The 19,214-nt window shown below is 47.3% G+C and overlaps 8 protein-coding genes across 8 annotated transcripts; 5 read left to right on the top strand and 3 right to left on the bottom strand.

Annotated features, from left to right (window-relative positions):
- Window positions 1-107: 107 nt before the first annotated feature.
- Window positions 108-1,715, top strand: N7483_005379 (UPF0183 domain protein; the record flags this gene model as incomplete). The annotated part of the gene is made up of 2 exons (XM_057088816.1): window positions 108-168; window positions 247-1,715. The coding sequence occupies 2 exons, from the start codon at window positions 108-110 to the stop codon at window positions 1,713-1,715; spliced, it is 1,530 nt and encodes a 509-aa protein (XP_056948645.1).
- A 378-nt stretch (window positions 1,716-2,093) lies between these two features.
- Window positions 2,094-2,596, bottom strand: N7483_005380 (uncharacterized protein; the record flags this gene model as incomplete). The annotated part of the gene is made up of 2 exons (XM_057088817.1): window positions 2,094-2,346; window positions 2,406-2,596. 2 exons carry the CDS (start codon window positions 2,594-2,596, stop codon window positions 2,094-2,096), a joined length of 444 nt encoding a protein of 147 aa, XP_056948646.1.
- A 1,459-nt stretch (window positions 2,597-4,055) lies between these two features.
- N7483_005381 (isoleucine--tRNA ligase ISM1) lies at window positions 4,056-7,055 on the top strand (the record flags this gene model as incomplete). Its single annotated transcript, XM_057088818.1, has 1 exon — window positions 4,056-7,055. The coding sequence occupies one exon, from the start codon at window positions 4,056-4,058 to the stop codon at window positions 7,053-7,055; it is 3,000 nt and encodes a 999-aa protein (XP_056948647.1).
- A 468-nt stretch (window positions 7,056-7,523) lies between these two features.
- N7483_005382 (opsin family protein) lies at window positions 7,524-8,666 on the top strand (the record flags this gene model as incomplete). The annotated part of the gene is made up of 5 exons (XM_057088819.1): window positions 7,524-7,654; window positions 7,712-7,778; window positions 7,841-8,328; window positions 8,388-8,522; window positions 8,585-8,666. 5 exons carry the CDS (start codon window positions 7,524-7,526, stop codon window positions 8,664-8,666), a joined length of 903 nt encoding a protein of 300 aa, XP_056948648.1.
- Window positions 8,667-11,019: 2,353 nt separating this feature from the next.
- N7483_005383 (uncharacterized protein) lies at window positions 11,020-12,481 on the bottom strand (the record flags this gene model as incomplete). The annotated part of the gene is made up of 3 exons (XM_057088820.1): window positions 11,020-11,032; window positions 11,100-11,501; window positions 11,610-12,481. The coding sequence occupies 3 exons, from the start codon at window positions 12,479-12,481 to the stop codon at window positions 11,020-11,022; spliced, it is 1,287 nt and encodes a 428-aa protein (XP_056948649.1).
- Window positions 12,482-14,008: 1,527 nt separating this feature from the next.
- Window positions 14,009-15,097, bottom strand: N7483_005384 (40S ribosomal protein uS5; the record flags this gene model as incomplete). Its single annotated transcript, XM_057088821.1, has 3 exons — window positions 14,009-14,266; window positions 14,354-14,611; window positions 14,834-15,097. 3 exons carry the CDS (start codon window positions 15,095-15,097, stop codon window positions 14,009-14,011), a joined length of 780 nt encoding a protein of 259 aa, XP_056948650.1.
- Window positions 15,098-15,758: 661 nt separating this feature from the next.
- N7483_005385 (Mpv17/PMP22 family protein) lies at window positions 15,759-16,591 on the top strand (the record flags this gene model as incomplete). Its single annotated transcript, XM_057088822.1, has 5 exons — window positions 15,759-15,769; window positions 15,852-15,906; window positions 15,968-16,073; window positions 16,148-16,453; window positions 16,548-16,591. 5 exons carry the CDS (start codon window positions 15,759-15,761, stop codon window positions 16,589-16,591), a joined length of 522 nt encoding a protein of 173 aa, XP_056948651.1.
- A 691-nt stretch (window positions 16,592-17,282) lies between these two features.
- N7483_005386 (eukaryotic translation initiation factor 4E) lies at window positions 17,283-18,242 on the top strand (the record flags this gene model as incomplete). The annotated part of the gene is made up of 3 exons (XM_057088823.1): window positions 17,283-17,459; window positions 17,527-17,598; window positions 17,775-18,242. The coding sequence occupies 3 exons, from the start codon at window positions 17,283-17,285 to the stop codon at window positions 18,240-18,242; spliced, it is 717 nt and encodes a 238-aa protein (XP_056948652.1).
- Window positions 18,243-19,214: the final 972 nt, after the last annotated feature.

A 19,214-nucleotide genomic window follows, 5' to 3' on the forward strand; every position in this document is an offset into this window, starting at 1 on the left:
TCGCGCCTCTCCCCCGCGGATGATCGCTCTCGGTCTTTATCTACTCTGACTCCTCTTTCTTTCTTATTCTCATTTGTCTTGATGATTTCGCCTCAAACAAGCTTGAGATGACTAGCAAAAACTCGACTCCTGTTTTGATATTTCCAGGCAAGGGTTTGGGCTTTATCAGTATGTCTACTATGTTTATACATCTCCGATTCCCAGGCAATCTACGCGTATGGGCTCTGGCTAACTAGCTTTATTCAGCCCTGGGTGCTTCGCTGCACAATGTCCTTACCCGAGTCAAGTCTTATCCCCAAGCCTATCCCGCGATTGATCTGTCGTACTCACCAACCGACCCTCTTCGCACTCCCGTCTTATTACAACTCCCCGCCAACGGGCTAAGGCTACGGTTTGATGGCCCTGATCAAAGACTCCGCTTGATCGAGGTCTTGGATTTTTCTCGAGTGAACCTGGTCTATAAAAATCAGGATGTACTCAAAGGCAGTAAAGCTGATGAGTTAGGGACTTCCCCACAAGGTCCTAGCTTTCGACATGTGTATAACCGGCTCTTTGGCCCGTCCTACCCAGGCGAATATGTTCCTCCAACAGATAACTCTCCCTATGGAATCTATGTGCTTTCCTATCCGGGAGTGGCTTTTTCATTCCCTCTGCAGCATTCAGCATGGTCTGATCAATGTGACTTCGTAGCCTTGCTGTCGTCCTCAGCTGCTCTCCCAGCTACCTCTATGTCGATCTTCCAAGGGTCATCCTGGCCTGAGGTTCGAACAAAACTATTCACCCAGCAACCACAGCACCCCAGATCCTCTGCGATTGTGGGAAAATCTCGCGACTCAGTCGCTGATGAGGTGGAGGAGTTTCATATTCTCGGAGCTGGGAAGCTCGAGGTAGTTCGGCGGACAAGCCCACCTCTACTTCTGAACTTGGGAGAAAATACCCCACAAGATCTAATTGCAGAGTTTGGACCCCCAGATGCCATTTATCGTAAACATGATCGACGGATATCTATTCACCGAGTAGCAGGAGTTGGTGGTGGTGATGCTGTGCATCTCAGCCCCTCACCCAGCCGAGGGATGGATATTCCTGATACTGACCGCTCCTCCAGTAATAGCGTGACAGATGACTCGGATGATGAAATCTCTCCGAGCAATATTGGGGATCCAACTTCACTTCCAGCAGAGTGCTTTTTTAATTATTTTCATCATGGTTTTGATGCCTTCATCTCCTACCCAGTCACGCCCGGACCAGCGTTTCCGAGCTCTGAAATCTCGGACCCTTCCCCTCCGCCACCTTCTTCCCAGCTGACTGTTACCAAAATCATCCTACATGGCAATGTACCGGGATCATATCCATTTAATCGTCATCGACGAACCCGCTGGGTAATCCATCTCGATCAATCCGAGGATGAGCTTACGTCAGAGTCGCCATACGATGAGATCTCCGAGCAGCTTCGTGAAGTTTGGAAAGGTGCTTACGGCAACCAAGCGGAAGAGCGCGCGATGCAACGGCCTATGGTACTGAACCGTGGCTGGGGTGACAGTCCGGAGAGCAGTGTCGAGTTTCTTGGCGGCTGGGAAGAGACCACTGCCAAAGGGCCTAGGTCTGGTACGGATGACCACGATGGCGGCTTGGGAAATACAGAACTGTTTGGATTCCCAGGTCTTCTTTTCGAAGTGATGAAGAACGGCGCAGTCAGCTGCTTGACTGTATATTAACCTATATCCTGTTGCCACACTCTTTGATTTTCACCTTGGCGATTTGGCGTTTGGCAAGAAGGGAGTTTCTACTTGTTCTTATACATTGAATTTACAAGCGATCTAATGGATGCATTGACCAAATTATGTAGATAAATTCGAGAGATTAATTACAGATAAATCCAAACGTTCTAATGCTTGTTCAACATCCATAGATACTAGGACTTAAGTGTCAGAGCGATCTATAGCTGTAGGCTATAGATGCACATCAACTTTAATTCCTGCAATCCATCTCGCCCTCCTTGACTCAACTTAAACAGACAACTCGCACAGACACTTCAAGCAAACAACTCAAGCAGGCAATTTAAGCGGGCAACTCAAACAACTCAAGCGGAGACCTCAAACAGCGATTTCAAGAGTACCGCTGTAAGCACATTCGATATTAACACCAGACTCTGGGTCATCCTCACAGATCCAGTTTGTTCCAGTAGCGCTGGAGTCCAGCACAGCGGTGCCATCCTCGGCGATGGTGCCATTCACACGCTCGACTTCCAGAGTGAAAGAGTTGAAGTCATCAGCCCAAGCGGGAAACCTGATATAGTATTCCTCGTTGTAGCAGCGGGCAGATGGATCCGGTCCATCTCCATTGTTCCTATATCACCGAGATTCATTAGCTTGTGTGTTTTGTAACTTGAATGATGAGATATTTACCAGAATGTATAGCAGTCAGTTGGAGTATCATCAGGATAGTTCGGGTCGGTGAGAGTGAAGCTCACGATTCCATCAAGAACGGAATCTCTGGCAGTCAAGTCGGTGATTGCAATGGAGCTAGCACGCCTTGCGTGGGGGACCGCAAGAGCGGAGCTGGCAGCGAGAAGAACGGATGCGATGATGAACTTCATGATGAGAGATGCACGAAAAAGTTATTAAGTGATTGAACTTGTTGTATTGAAAAGCTGAAGATATTGTTGTAGTGGATTCTTGTGGATGATGCTGTTGATAGTTTTATTTTGATCGTGGAAATGAAGTTCTACTTATACATCCATGTGGATACTTTGGATGTTTACCATGTTGTTGCATAGCTGGAAGCCTTTCCAAAGAATCTTGGATCAATGAAACAGTATGCCGCGTCGTCCACGCAATCTGGAACCTTGACGATTGATTTGGTCGATTCATGCTGCTCGAAAATGCGTGGTCGGTGTCCAGGTGAACGGTGTCAGATGTATGGCCCGTATGGGGACGCCGGATACAACACTACACGAACATGTTGCATCTTGACTGGTCTAAATCTGTACCTTTCGGCAATTCCTTTCTTTTTTGATTGGATAAACTTATTTTCGGGGTCTATTATAAGCTGAATTCATGTTCTAGCTACTCTCAGGCGTCCCTCTGCCACTAGTGGCGTTCCTCAGGCGTCCACGGGTGCCAACGATGGATGACCCATCTCCGGGGTTATGCACGATCGAAATACCAATCATTCCAAATTTCTATTCAGGAGACATTCCCCATATCGAACATCCGCACGTGCATGAATTCAGCCCTGGAGATGAATGTAACCTGAACTGTCCCAATAATTTCACAGCCCTGGAAACTCGGGGTTGAGAGAAAAATGTACCCGAGTTGTTATTATAAGCCCTATAGGTACCTGAATAACTCCGACTCGGGGTCTCGGGCTTAAATCTCCAAGGTACTGACACCTTCCTGTGCACAGGTGGCATTCATTAATCATGCCAGCGATCAATTCAACTTGATATCCAGGGCTGAAATTCCAACTCGAGTGCTTCCAACTTGAAGCTACTAGTAGGCACTGGCCAGGTGCCAGTGGGCAGTGCAGATGTGGGTAGCACTGGCAGCATCATGGTGGATTCATGTACATAGTAGTAGGACGGTCTCAACTTGAACTTGAACTTGAACTCAGGCTTCACACCTGGGTATGCAACACTGGCATTTGTTGAATTTTGAAACTTGAAATATATTTTTCACTCTAGAGCTGGCAGATGTCCAGATGTCGGCCCGGACCTTGTAGACACCTTGGCATGTTCTAAACTTGGAACCTTGAAAATTTCTTAGAATAATTATCTAATATCATTAGAGTAGAATCTACACATATGAAATAATATATGTAAAACATTTAATCAATGGATATTTGAAAGAATGTCAACCTTGGAGGTTCTATGTGAGTTAGTGGAGCGATCATGCGAAGGCGGCCCGGTAATACCGTAACATTGAGACTTGACTATGACTAAATACCGTTATATTGGTAATTACCATACACAACCCGCTGGCCAAACTCCGCGATTTTCTTAGCTTTGAAGATTGCCGAAAGGATCTCACGTCTAAGCTCCCATGACATGAAGGAGGATGTCGAAACCGCCGCGGTCAATTCCCCGGTCTTGGACTTCGACTCTCAAACTCCCCAAGTCGACATTTCCCCCGCGCGTGTCGCCGGCCGACCAGAAAAAATACCTCAAACGATGCACTGATGAGCTATACGCCTGGCAGCGTCGCGAACGACCAGCCGACCAACCCTTCGTCCTTCACGATGGCCCACCGTATGCGAACGGAGACCTACACATTGGTCACGCGCTGAACAAGATCTTGAAGGATATAATCTGCCGCTTCCAATTGGGAAAAGGCAAGAGGATTCGATATGTCCCCGGCTGGGATTGTCACGGTCTGCCTATTGAGCTGAAAGCGCTTCAAGGGCTCCGTGATATGGATGTGGCCAATGGATCAGTTAGTGCAGCGGTGATCCGGAAATCAGCGCGCCAACTTGCGAGACAAACTGTCAAGGACCAGATGAAAGGGTTCCGCGGATTTGGTGTGATGGCGGATTGGGACAATCACTGGAAGACCATGGACAAGGCATTCGAGATGCGACAGCTGGGGATATTCCGGGAGATGGTTGACCGAGGTCTAATCTACCGGAAGTTTAAGCCCGTGTACTGGTCACCCTCAACCGGCACAGCGCTAGCAGAGGCTGAGCTGGAATACAAGGATGATCACGTTTCGACCGCCGCGCTTGTCAAATTCCCCCTGGTGAATATCCCCGAGCATTTGACCAAAGACCCGCTACTTCAATCGCGTGATGTGAGTGCGGTGATCTGGACAACAACGCCTTGGACATTGCCGGCCAATGCGGCTATTGCTGTTAGCGAAGAATTGGATTACACTATTGTTCAGTCTGAGACTCACGGATGTCTTCTCGTGGCCCAGTCACGGGTTGAGTACTTGCAACATATGCTGAATGAAGAACTGGATATCATTGTGCCTTCGATTCTTGGATCCGAGCTAGCTGATAAAACCACCTACCGACCTTTGTTCAAGGGCGCAGATGCTGAGGCTCAGCCAATTATTGGTGCTTCATTTGTTACTGCGGATTCTGGATCTGGATTGGTTCATTGTGCACCTGGACACGGTATGGATGACTACGAAGCCTGTCTTGCTCGTGGCATTGAAGTTTTCGCTCCTGTCAACGACGATGGCAAGTTCACAGAAAAGGCCATGCCTCATGACCCTGCTCGCTTGACTGGAAAGGCGGTCCTCGGAGAGGGCAACCGAGCCGTTTTGGACTATGTACAATCACGAGGTCAACTGCTCGCTCAACACCGCTACGATCACAAGTACCCTTACGACTGGCGCTCCAAGCAGCCTATCATTATTCGAGCTACTGAACAATGGTTCGCTGATGTTGCTGACATTCGTAGCAGCGCTCTTAAAGCGCTCGAGGATGTTGCATTCGTTCCCGAGACTGGCAAGCACCGTTTGGAGAACTTTGTGAAGAACCGCAGCGAGTGGTGTATCTCACGGCAACGTGCCTGGGGTGTGCCAATCCCTGCTCTCTACCACCGAACTACTGGCGAGGCCGTTCTGACCAAGGACAGTGTGTCCCATATCATGAACACCATTGAGGAGCGAGGCATTGATGCCTGGTGGACTGACAGCGCTGATGACCCTGCTTGGATTCCATCTTCGTTGCGGGACAACCCTTCGGGATATCGACGCGGCACTGACACCATGGATGTGTGGTTTGATAGTGGCACTAGTTGGTCGGAGATCGACGTTCCCCTGGAGGGACGCAGCCATCCTGCCGATGTCTATCTCGAAGGCACCGACCAGCACCGTGGTTGGTTCCAATCTGGACTTTTGACTTATATCGCCCATCAGCTCGCATCTGGGAAGGCTGATACCCCTCGTGCCCCTTTCCGTACTCTGATCACTCATGGATTTACGTTGGACGAGGATGGTCGTAAGATGAGCAAGTCTATTGGAAACACCATTCCTCCCCAGACCATCATGGACGGAACCCTCTTGCCACCACTCAAACCGCGCAAGGGCAAAGGAAAGAAACAGGCCGAGAACCAAGAACCAACCTACGACGCCTTGGGCCCTGATGCCCTGCGCCTGTGGGCGGCAAGTAGTGACTACACCCGCGATGTAGTCATCGGGAAACAAGTCCTCCAGACCGTTCACACTAGTCTCCACAAGTTCCGAGTCACATTCAAGCTTCTGCTAGGAGCCTTGGCTGACTTCAATCCTGTAAGCGCAGTTCCTTACGCACAGTTGCAGCAGGTGGACCGAATCGCGTTGAAACAGCTATCGGATATGGTTCTTACCTCCCGGAAATCCTGTGACAACTTCGAGTTCTACAAGGCCGTCAGTCAAATGAACCGCTGGGCCAACCATGACTTCTCTTCTTTCTACATGGAGGCGATCAAAGACCGTCTATATACCCTCGGCACCAACAGCGCCAGCCGTCGCGCTGCCCAGACTACCCTCTTTCATATCTTCAACCACCTGCAGGAGGTTCTGGGTCCCATTACCCCATTACTCGTGGAGGAGACTTGGTTCCACACCCCAGAAGCCATCGCGACCCTCAGTGAACATCCCCTGCAGCGAATTACCGCATCCCCTCCTCCCGAGTGGAACGATGCAGCCTTGGATGTTAGCTACCTTGAACTGAGTTCCGTCCATTCTGTGATTAAGAACCTGCAGGAGCAGGCGCGTGGACAGAAGCAACTTGGTTCCTCTCTCCAATCATTTGTTCACCTGGTTCTTCCCGAATCTACTAGCGATGCCTTCTTCCACAAATACCTCTCCGAGCTGCCCGATCTTTTCGTTGTATCATCTGTGACTATTGGCCAACCTGGTGAGTCTGTTCCGTCGGAGATCTCCCAAGCCGAGTGGCATTACGAGGGGACTTGCGAACTTCCCAACAACCAACAGGGTATGGTTCACGTCTACGCCCCTCAAGCTTCCAAGTGCAACCGATGCTGGCGATATGCAGTTCCCGAACCCGTGGAGCCAGAGACTGCAGTTTGCGCCCGGTGTGAGGTGGTATTGGATGAGCTGGAGGGTTGATTGCTCAAATCGCATGTGCAGGATCTGCTGTGTATAATAGATTCATTCAAGTTAATGTACCATATGTATAGTATTGTTTTATTTATTCCAATCTTGTGTTACTCCTCTCTCTCCTGCTTCTCCAGCAAGTTTTATTGGTGGAATGTCTAGTAGATGCATACTGTACCCCATTTTGTGGGTAATCATATGTTGGTCATGTTAGTCATAACTGCATGAAATTCCTTGAATTGTCTAAAATGATTTATTAAATTTGCCTAAACCAGCTTCAATTCTAAGTAAGGTTGGTCTAGATGTCAGATCTGGCTTGTTTCACGGTGGCAATGACGACAGCTCCATGTGTTCCATGATGTAAATCATTATTCCTGATTCAAGTTCTTCCCTCTTTTAAAACCACCTTTGCCCCTTTTACATCTCTCTCTTTCTCACTTTTCGAGCTATCAGCACTTTGATCATCGGAAGCTCTTCATCATGATGGTCCCTAATAACTTTGAAAGTTTCCCAACCCCTACCACCACCTCTTCGGTGGCGCCTATCCCCACAGTTATCCCGATCGCCCCGCATATTCAAGAGATCCACGCCACCGGCGAACGTACTCTATGGTAAGACCCCTCAACAAGCCATCATTCAATTATTATACTAAGATTAATATTCAATAGGGTCGTTACTGTGTTAATGGGAATCTCTTCTCTGGCATTCTACTCCCTCGGCTCCACAAAGCCTCTGGTATTATTCACTCCAACCATCCACCAAGTTTTAAACTACACAAGCTAACTTGAACCCCACAGTCAAAGCGGGTCTACCACACTCTGAGCGCTTTGATCACAACCATCTCCTTCATAACCTACCTCGCCCTCGCAACCGGTCAAGGCCGTGACTGGCTCTGGTTCGACATCGTCACAAAGCACAAACATGTCCCCAATGTCACCGATCAAGTCGTCCGCGAGATTCTCTGGCTACGTTACGTGAATTGGGCCCTTAGCACCCCACTCCTCTTGACCAATTTTGCCCTCATTTCTGGTCTCCCCGGTGCCCATCTCTTCTCTGCTATAGTCTCGAACTGGGTCATGCTGGCAGCTGGAATATTTGGATCCTATGCTGGTCATACCCCTGCACGCTGGGCCTGGTTGACTCTGGCTTGTATTGCGTACTTGACTACGCTGCATCATGCTGGATTCCATGCTCAACGTGCGGCACAGGGCAAGGATGCGTTGCTGACAAGATTCTTTGGAGCTTTTTCGGGGTCGGCATTCGTGGTTTTTGCTCTATTTCCCATGTAAGGAGTTATCACTATACTTGCATTTTTAATTTTCGGTGTTGCTAATTGTTACACAGTACGCTTGCTGCTGGGCCTCTCGCTCTGAAGCTTAGTCCGGATGTGGAGACAGTTCTCTTCGCTATCCAAGATATCTTTACCCAAGGTCTCCTGGGTTACTGGCTTATCTTGTCGCATGATAACGCGCAGGGAAGGTGAGATCAGCACCTTGCTTCCAATCTTGATACTAGTATTCTAACAATTATTTCTCGAACAGTACTCTTCATGTCGATGGTTTCTGGTCCCATGGAATCGGAAATGAAGGTGCCATCCGCATCCACGATGAGGAGGGTGCGTAGTTTCTCCTGAGCATGGCCTCTGCATTCCTTGTGCTATTACGAGGCGAATTGTGGATGCACACGGAGAAACTTGAAATGGAATGAGCATGATGACGAGAGACGCCTCTCTCACAATTATTCAGGTTGAGTTTTGAAATCCCATGGCGAAAGATATGCCTGCAGTTTACTTCTAACAAATTGGGGAGTTTATCATTCTTATAACCATCACTTTTAACGTCTGTTTGTTTCAAGGGTCTTTCGAGTTCTTTTCAGTCTATATAGTATACATTAAGCCTTGAACCTGAAATTACTACTAGCCCTGGAGAATAGCCTTAAAAGAGCAAAATAAAAATTGAATTTGAAAACCATCGAAGAGTTTACAACCTTAGAAGTCTACTTAGTATAGTACCGAGGGGACTTCATATGTTTGACGCTTGTAAGTCAAGCACTATTTAACAGGGCTCACATGCAAAACATTCTAATCCTTCTTCAAGTTCTCTTTCCTTTCCTTTTTCTTTTATCCATTCAACCAACATTGTTTCAGAACTTGAATACTACACGGAAAAGGTCAATCGACGAATTTCGTTCAGGCTACGTTGACTTTCAATTTTTCACACACTCATCAAATCAACTTCCACTTTCGCAACTTCCCATACCCTCTCATTTACAACTTGAACCTCTTCCATCCTCACCAAACCCACCATGCCGAAAAGCAGCAGACGACTAACAGCAAACTACGGCAAAGCAAGACCCACCAATACCTCACAAGTTACTAACCAAAATCACAGTGGTTAGAGCAAACGACGACCAAGAATGGAAAGAACGTCAAGGATATTCATTATTGGCCCTGAAAAACGGCTGACTGAGTTTGTGTTTCGTGATATTCTCAATAAGGCCGTTACCTCATCTCGTAACTATGTTACCTACATTATAACTGGCTTGTCTTTTGCTTATTTCTATTCGATGTATTTTGACTGATAGTATTTCTAGCGCTTTCAAGTTACTTTTTGCAACCGCCTGACTCACTGCCCAGGTGGCATTAAAGAGGTGTTGGTATGTACACCACTTTACCCTCTGGGAATCAAGTCAAGGTGAGTTTTCTCTATCTATTAATTCCTTAACTTGGTGATTCTGATACCTAATTTCTATCTCTTTCTTCAGCGACAAGCTACTGCATGGAATTCACATGGAGGCCATTGTAACTGCCCCCAGCAACGCCCCCAGCAGCGTTCAAAAATGCAGTCATACTGAAACCGATTGTGACGAACTAAGTCGATTGTCTGGCCAATAATGGTACGTTGAGCTACATGTAGCCACAATCGCAGCTCAATGTCCAAAATGGCTAATTCTTGTTTGTGACAGGCACTGTTGGAAAGAGCAGGGATCATCTCTGGTCGATCTTATAGAGATCGATCGAAATCTTACTGTCATCCTCACCAATCTCATCACATAAATCCTCAATCACCTTATTATCCTGATCAATCTTATTGTATGCAAGCTGAACTTTTCCATCAGCGAACCCCGGCCCTGTCTGACCACTCCGTCAATCAAGATCAGTCGGAAGTCCACAAATCATTTCAACTAGTACAATCACTCCAAATCACAAAGTCTAACTCTTATCCTTCTCAATCTTGGTTGGCTGAGAGTCCCTCTGAATCCCAGACCTCTCACCCTGAATCCACCGAGAGGGAAAGCATTATCTCGAGAACCCTAGTGGTTGGAAGGAGTATCTCACGGATGTTGAGCGATTTTGCGGAAACCGAATCTGATTTATGAATGTCCGCAAAATGCAGCTCCAGGCAAATAATCTAGAGCAAAGAAAATTGGAATTCAAGATGATTCATAGGAGGTCGGAATATGAGATTGATGAATCTTCATGAGTCTACCCGGAGACTTGCTACACACCATGAACACCATAACCCAAGTCCAAAGTCGATCTTGGTCACCAGAAAGACCATCCTAAAGCCTTTGCTAATCCACATAGACTCCCAGCCGCCCTCTGCCTCAAACTCCTTGCTTGATTCCCCAATCAAGCCATACGCCTATTACCTGGGAGGAGTTCCTTCGGATCAGTGCGGAGGAGGCCGAGCGGACCTGGGAGGCCCGTGTGGCATCCCAATCTGAAGTTTCTGAACTACCAGCTGGTATATCTTGAATTCTGTTTTTGTCTTGGGCTATGCTAATATACTTATGATGATGTTGTTGTGACTGGAGTAGACCAGGCCCCCAAGAACCAATTTCAAGTTGGAGGACAACGATGAGGCTACTATTCAGTCTTGGTTCGGCCCTACTGACCTTTTTTTACTTTTCTTATATAAACCTTGTATTTCAAATTTTGTTATGATAAACCATCAAGGCATTTCCAATCATGGCATTAATAATTTCTGCTAGTTAAGATTTAGAATTAAGTAATTCGGTATCGTAAGCGGCCATATGCCGTACACCTCGACTCACACATTCTCCACCTCTTCAAGTTGGGTCTCCTTCTCATCCCCCAGATCAATAACCTCCAAATCTCGCTTCACATTGATCCTCAAAACCCCAACTGGAACAGGTCGAAGATCAATCGCCTTAGGAAATCGAATAGAAATATTTCTCATAGCCAGCGGAAGCCAAACTCCAGCATCAACACAGTGACCCTTGAAATGGATAAAGCGCAATCTCAAAGGATCGAACCACTGAATAAATGGGTCTGCATCAACTACGAACCCGCTGAGTGTCAATTTTCGAATGGTGAGTCGAGAAGATGTACGTCCCATGGCGATGGCTCGGACCTTGGCCTTTTCGATTGCTTGTTTGTCGAGATATTCTCCATATCCGATATCAGTGTGAAGTGTGCCATCGCCTCGCTCTCCACTATCAAGCGAAGGGAATAAATTAGCAAACAACCCACCTTTCACAGGTATAAATCATATTTAAGGGGGAAATAGGGTCATAAAATAAGCACAAATGATGAAAACTTACAAATAAACTGGCCCTCCACTCATTCGCGGATCTAAAGTCCATCCCTCCTTGATAACCTTCCACCGAGTCTCATAGATCTTGTTGCTAATCTCTGGTTCCACTGCCATTCCAAGCTCCAGTTCCTCAAGATCAGTGTTCAGCCAGGCAGCCTGCCAAATGAAAGTTTGATATGACTGCATCATGCCGACAATCTTGAGAGAGCGTAGGTGCCTAAATTCACAAAGCGGCTTAAATTCACTGAGCTCGAGACATGGCTCATCCACCTCCTCGACCCCTTCATCCAGACAATCGGGCCAGAAAACATCCAGACCAAGTGTCGACTGCGAACGAGGCAGATTAGTCCAGGCGTTGCCGCCCCGGAAAAGGTGTAGGGGCTTTGTGACTGTTGCTATTTCATTGATATGCTCTTGAGTAGACTCATTGGTTTGCTCATCCTCAATATCCATTTGGTCATCCAGATTAGTGGGGCCGGTATCAGAAGGAGGTCGAAGTTCTGGGATAATTCCGATTCCAAGTCCAATTCCAGGGCCAAGTGTTTTGACGCCACGAGGCGGACAGGGCGAATCTGGCACTGAATCTGAGGTATCCATATCCGGTTTCGAAGCCGAATGGCTCGGCGTGAGGAAGATTTCTTTCTCTTCAATGACTGTTCCAGGTGGCGAGAGTGGTTCTTTTTGGGGAAACGCGCGTAAGATTCGTGGGACAATACGACCAGGTGGGATTGGACTCCATGGCACAGATGGTCTGGTAGGTGAGGGAGACTTAGCACGGCGGCCTAAACCAAAACTCGCTGGTAGATCACGGATCCGGGATGTAGTAGCCGCGACTGATTTGTTGCGCCGTAAAAGAGGCACTCCTTTAAGATCAGACATGCTGAGTTTATGACGACGGTGACGGGTGGTTGGAGGTCGGGTTGGAGTCTCTGGTTCCTTGGAGTTGGTCTTCTCCCCTGTTGGTCTCTTTCCTTCTCTTCCTTGACGTGAGGGCCTTGCTCTGGACCTAGGTTGAAGGGAAAGCGCCTATGAAGATTCAAATCGAGACCCAAGGCAGGACTTCCCTGCTTGTCCGTTTCATTCGTAGGTTCACATACAGTGGCAGGCATAGGGTGAGATGGAGAATGGGAGCGAGGAGACCAAAAAGGACTAAGGTGCGTATGAGACTTGCACCGGGTAGGTTGAATACAAAGAGTGCTTGTTGTTTCATTGAATTCATTGTTGAGCCTTTCTTCGTATTCTTGAGCATCTTTCCAGAAATCATATCCCAGGAGGGAGTTCTCCCAGTGCTGTCGATGATCATCCATGGTGGATTCAAGATGTAATGAATGTGATGTGGGAAGGTGGGAGATAAAGGAATGAATTTGTTGGGATGAGAAGTTCAAGTTTTCAACCTTGCAAAAGAGGAAGTGAGTACTAGTAAGTGAGTGAGGTAAATACTCATTGCGAGTTCCAACGTTAGTTGAGGCAGGAGCTTGATCAAGTTGTTCCTTCATAGATTCACCCATAAATAATATCCACCTGGACATCCCTTAGGGTACTACAATCAGTCCACCCACCAGTTGACATTAGTGAATGCTGGTTTTCAAGTTCAAGGTACATACTTTGGCTAAAATCATCAGCCGCCAATTTCAAGAGAAACCTGTCCCTGAGTTGTGATCAGCTGAGTTGGCATTTCGAGGTCCTAGCGCTGACGTCTGGCTGTAAGGCAGACCATGCATGATTGGTGTTTAACATATTGAAAATTCTTGACCTGTTACTCCAGTCCTAGAAGATTGTGAGACTTCAAGTTCAAAGGGACAAGTATACAGTGTATATAATTGATTAGATATGATTGGTAAATAAAATCATATACTTCGGGATTTACATGGATCCACTTGCTTAAAAGGTGGGAGATTGGCATCTGAACCACGAAGTGTAGATAGTAGCCTAGACTCTACTATGTGCTCCAAGGTTGGTTGTAGTGGTTGATTTGCCCTAGTACTAGATACTATCTCTAACTTGAAATTGTTGTCCATACTCATGAAAGTAATATATGTAATATTTGAACCATGACAAACAAGATTACTAGTCAAGTTCAAGATGAACATCGGTTGATACTGTGCTTGAATGCCAATATCTGGACACCTGGAGCATATACTCTATGCAATAGTACATAGTACTGACTTACAGACCTACAAAAGATGGCTGGAAACAGTCGTGGCTTGTACCCAAATAGGTACTGGGTGTTGTCTTTCCTTTCCCATTGAATACATACATTCGTGTCTAGATGGACACCCGAAGCCAAAGCGAGATGAATCCCGCAAGTCGCTTTTGTTTTATCCAGTAATATAGAAGAAGAAAGACCTTTTAAATTGGGGGTAAAGAAACTCGGAACTAAATCATGCGGACATCATTCCCAACAACCTAGTACTTCTTGCCCTGGCGCAGGACATCACCGAACTCCTCCAGAGGGCTGCGGATGAGCTTAGTCTCCTGCCAGAGGTTGGGGGTAAGGAAACCGTAGGTGTTGACGACGGCAACGAAGGTAGCCTTGAGGGTGTTCTCGAGGGTCTTGGTGGAACCGGAAGAGGAGGTGTAAGCGTCCTGGACACCGGCAAGCTGGAGCAGACGCTTGACAGCGGGGGAGGCAACAAGGCCAGTACCACGGGGGGCGGGAATGAGCTAAACGGAAAATCATTAGAAACTGCACAAGTGTAACAAAATCAAGGGGGGGTGATCTGATCGAGATCTGCGTTTTCGGATACGTACACGGACGGAGACGGAACCACACTTGCCGCTCTGCTTAACGGGCAGAGAGTGAGGCTCACCAAGGTTGGTACCCCAGTAACCGCGACGGACGGGGAGAACGGCGAGCTTGGCAATGGTGATAGCGGCACGGATGGCGGTAGCGACTTCCTTAGAGGTCTTGATACCGAGACCAATGTGACCCTCGCCGTCACCGATGAGGACGATGGCCTTGAAGCGGGTACGCTGACCGGCACGGGTCTGCTTCTGGACGGGCTTGATCTATTGGTTCAAAAGAGATCGAATTAGTCTTCCGAACTCATATTTCAATATGGAGAAATGGCGTAGGCGTCGTATTGCATGCGCAATTGGGGAAATCGCAAAAAAGTCTGTTGTCGGTTCTGTCGAGTTCGAATATTCCTCCCAATTCCCTTTTCACGATTCCCCCAATTGTGCGCGTATTCCAATGCCATTCCATTTCGTATGTCGATTGTTGTGTCGTACCTTCATAACCTCATCCTTGAGCTTGGGCAGGAAGAAGTCAACAATCTGGTACTCCTTGACGGGCAGAGAGTGGAGGTAGATCTGCTCCATGCTGGTGATCTTGCCGGCCTTCACGAGACGACCGAGCTTGGTGACGGGCTGCCACTCCTTCTCCTCCTGCTTGCCTCCACGACGGCCACGACCACGGCGGCCACGGCCACGGTCACCACCACGGTCGCCGCGCGAACCGAAACCACCACGTCCACGGGGAGCAGCGTCAGCCATTTTGTATGTAGGTGAGGGCGACGGGGAGTTGTTCTGTCGAATTGGGTCGGGTCGTCGGAGACTTCGATACTGGTGTTTGGCACCGAAATTTGCGGGTGGAAAGCTAAGCGAGGCGGGCTGCCCTACGCAGTACCCTAGCCCTAGTTCCTGTTTGGGTGAGATTGCGGGTGATTATGTCAGGCCGAATCTGATTATGTCATTCTGAAATGTGGCACGTGCTTGATACCGGGAAAGTCACATGATTGTCACTGTTTATACTGGAGTGCCGGAGTTTCCCTGAGCATCAATTAAGTAGAGGATCAAGTATATCCAATAAAGATATCGAGTAAAAAAAATTTATAATGAATTCAAATGATGTCTCTAGTCCAACTAATACCCAAAAAACAAAACTCCCTACATAAGATTGTTGCATTCTCTTCCAAGGATCTTGCATCTCTTGCAAATCAATTCTCGATCGGGCGGATCGATTTCCTAATTAGGGGTCGGCAAGTTGGACTGTGCACCGAGCACTTATCTTGTTTAAGCGTGAACAGGCAAGTTGACTCCGCAATTTAAAGATGTCATTGCCCCAGTCTTGATCTCCCCTGTATTCCAATATTCCTTTGCATTTCTCTTCCACTTTAATTGTCCCTTATACCGTCTTCTTTTCCTTATACCCACTATGTTGCGTTGGTTTGTTTACTCCCCTATCTCCCAGCCCCCTGATTGCCTCAAATATCAAAAATCTCAGTTGACTAAAACTATCCTCTTATAGGTATCAAGCTAAATTGGCCAAGAGGCCCATATTGACTGCCAGTCTTAGCAGTGGGGTGTGTCATTTTATTGCATGATTTTCCCTGGAGCCAATTGTCCTTCTAACGTATTGTCCAGATCCTATTTGGCAGCGGCGATGTCCTTGCCCAGCAGGCTGTTGACCACAGAGGTCTAGAGAAGCATGATTTTGCCCGGACTGGTCGCATGGCTCTATATGGTGGAGGTGAGCTACATCCCACTCTAGAGGATAACCCTCCCTTTTGTGTTCTGACCTGATTTTTCTTCTTTCCTGCCTAGCTGTCTTTGGTCCCGTTGCTACTGCTTGGTACCGTATTCTTCAGCGCCATATCGTTTTGAAGAGTACTCTCGGTACTGCAGCTGCTCGAGTAGCTGCGGATCAAATCGTCTTTGCTCCTACTCAGTTGACCGTTTTCTTGTCTGCAATGGCTATTATGGAAGGCTCAGACCCAATTGAGAAATGGCGTCATTCTTTTGTCCCTAGCTACAAGGCCAACTTGCTAGTCTGGCCTTTTGTACAGGCAGTCAACTTCACATTTGTGCCTCTGGAACTACGGGTTTTGGTGGTCAACCTGGTCAGCTTAGGTGAGTTTAAATTTCTTCTTTCATGTTTTGGATGGCTTTGACCTCTCACTTGATACACTGGTATTTGAATTGATACTGATTTGGAGTCTTGTAGGCTGGAACTGCTTCCTCAGTCTGTTGAACAGTGGTGAACAGTAAAAGTACTTCAGGTGATGATATACCTCGAGATCTGGATAGAATTGCATTTTCATGGTATAGCAACCTGGGCAACTCTTTCATGGCGAAACCTCTCATTTTGTTTCAAGTTATAAATTTCGGTTATAGGTAATAGGTGACCTGGTTCTTTAATGTTGATTTTTGGGTTCATACTGCTCTGGCATCTGGAGAAATTGGTCTTCTATACATAGACATGGGTATATGTACTTGGATCATGGTTTTTTGGGAATCTTCAAACTTTTTTTTTCTTTGCCAATATTAGGTACTATCAATGATATAATTTCAAACTCTTTCAATTTAATTCACAATTAAAATTATCCTAATTCACCACAGTAAATCATATCAATCTCATAGTACTTTGTTGTTCCAGTTATCATTAGGGCTGTGCGGCCCGACCCAAAAAGGCAAGAGTTTTTCGCCGCTTTTTTAATTTACGGATGATAATATCTCCAACTTCAAAACTTCGGTGCGGGTCCCTTTGATTGTGTCGCCCAACACTCTTTGCTCTTTCCCCCACGCTTGTCTGCCTTGGACTGCCTGGAGCAGATCTGATATTTAATCAGTTACCACTCGCTCAGTTCTTACCCAACGCGGCAACTCGAACTTAGCGCACCTTCTTCACTCGAGATCGTTCCGTCTGATTTTTTGCTCTTCATCCCACCAACACCTCACAATGGCTGCCGTCGCAGAGAATGGCCACCCCGTGGCTGATGAGAACGCTGCTCCCGTCGCTGCTTCTACCGATGACTCCAAGACTGTCACTGTCTTTGATGACCCCGAGAACTTCAACGTCAAGCACCCGCTTATGCATGAGTGGACACTTTGGTTCACCAAGCCTCCCAGCGGCAAGGTACGTTTTCTCATCTTCGCTATCAGACACAAGGTCTTAGCCAATTACTAACTTTGAGTCTTTTTAGGGCGACAACTGGAATGACCTGCTCAAGGAAGTTGTCACATTCAGCTCCGTCGAGGAATTCTGGGGCATCTACGTACGTTCTAAACCCGCGATTCCCGAGCAACCTTACAACCTTATGAAACCCTCCCCCACGATATATCCATATCTGCCCCTCTTCTTTTGATCTATGTATTGATAGATCTTCACCTTCCTGTCATCTATATCTCTTGAATCGGGCCAGTCACTAATCTTAGCTCACCCCCCCTTTAGAACAACATTACCCCCACCTCCGAGCTGGGCCTGAAGGCCGACTACCATCTCTTCAAGAAGGGCGTACGACCGGAATGGGAGGACCCTCAGAACAAGCACGGTGGCAAGTGGTCATACCAGTTCAAGGATAAGCGCTCCGTCCCTATCGACGACCTTTGGCTGCACGCTCAGCTCTCCGCCATCGGCGAGACCCTCGAAACCGACGATGACAACGAAGTGATGGGTGTGGTCGTCAACGTGCGTAAGGGTTTCTACCGTGTTGGTCTCTGGACTCGCACCGTTGGCAAGGGCCTTCCCGGTGACAAGACTGCTCGTACCCCGGCTCAGGGCAAGGACGTTCTGGAGGCTATCGGTCGCCGATTCAAGGATGTTCTGCGACTGAAGGAGGCGGATGTTGTTGAGTTCTCTGGTCACACCGACAGCGCGCACAGCGGTAGCACCCGTGCCAAGGCCAAGTACACCGTTTAAACATCGAATCTCATTCAAAAAAAATCGCATCGAGGAGCTCGAATGTCTGCCTTGACTGGTGCCCACGCATGGTTATCAATGAGGCAAGATTAGAAGTTGAGGAAGTGAAGGGGGTATATCTCATGGTGGAGGAGTTTTACCCATTACACCGGACTCAGGGGAGCGGCGTTTGCAGAATGGAGGAAAAGTCGATGATTCCCAGTCTCTCTTGCGTGCTGCATTTCTATCCCCATCTTATCCTGCAGGTTTCTTTTTTATTTTTTTATTTTTTTTTATTTGCCTTACCCATCGCAGTTATGAACCTGATTGCTCGCGACATGTATCTTACTCTTATCAAACGCATTTTATGAGGCATATGTCGTTGGTTGTGGTGTCTGGTCTGTGTGTCTGTATGTTTCATTCCAGTATATTCAGGTTCTCCTATCTCATGAATGAATGAACGTTGAAGCCCGGTTATATCGGTTGTATCCTGTATCTATCGGGTATATTGCGGATAATATCTTGCTGCCTGCAGGTAGTAATTCCCGACTTACTATGCCCAGGTGGTGTACCTGAGGATACTGATTCAACGTTACATCACTTCTTCCTGCTCCACGCATGATGCCTGGTTGCCAACTTTTGAGATTTCCGTCCGTGTATCCGAAACCTGCTCCAGGTGGGCACATCAATTGGCGATTCATGATGATCAACACCTCAGCTTCCTAGGCGCTGAGCCTCCTCAGGGTCTACTTCGTACTACGGGATATATCTGAGACAGTTAGAATACACTAGCCCCACGTCATGCCTAGGCATCATCTCAAAATAAGGGTTGCAGATGATGTCGTGCCGAATTGATATCCGCTGCTATTGGCATCAACTTGAGTCTCGTTCATATCGCAGCTTTATACCATTCAGCCCTGATCAATATTCACCTGAGTATAATATCATACTGCATTATGAGACCAAACTCTCCAAACTGGACTAAGGCCACAA

This window comes from Penicillium malachiteum, assembly GCF_028827825.1.
Source record: "Penicillium malachiteum strain IBT 17515 chromosome Unknown utg000002l:1.0-8849297.0:1.0-8852440.0, whole genome shotgun sequence".
Taxonomy (NCBI): Eukaryota; Fungi; Ascomycota; class Eurotiomycetes; order Eurotiales; family Aspergillaceae; genus Penicillium; species Penicillium malachiteum.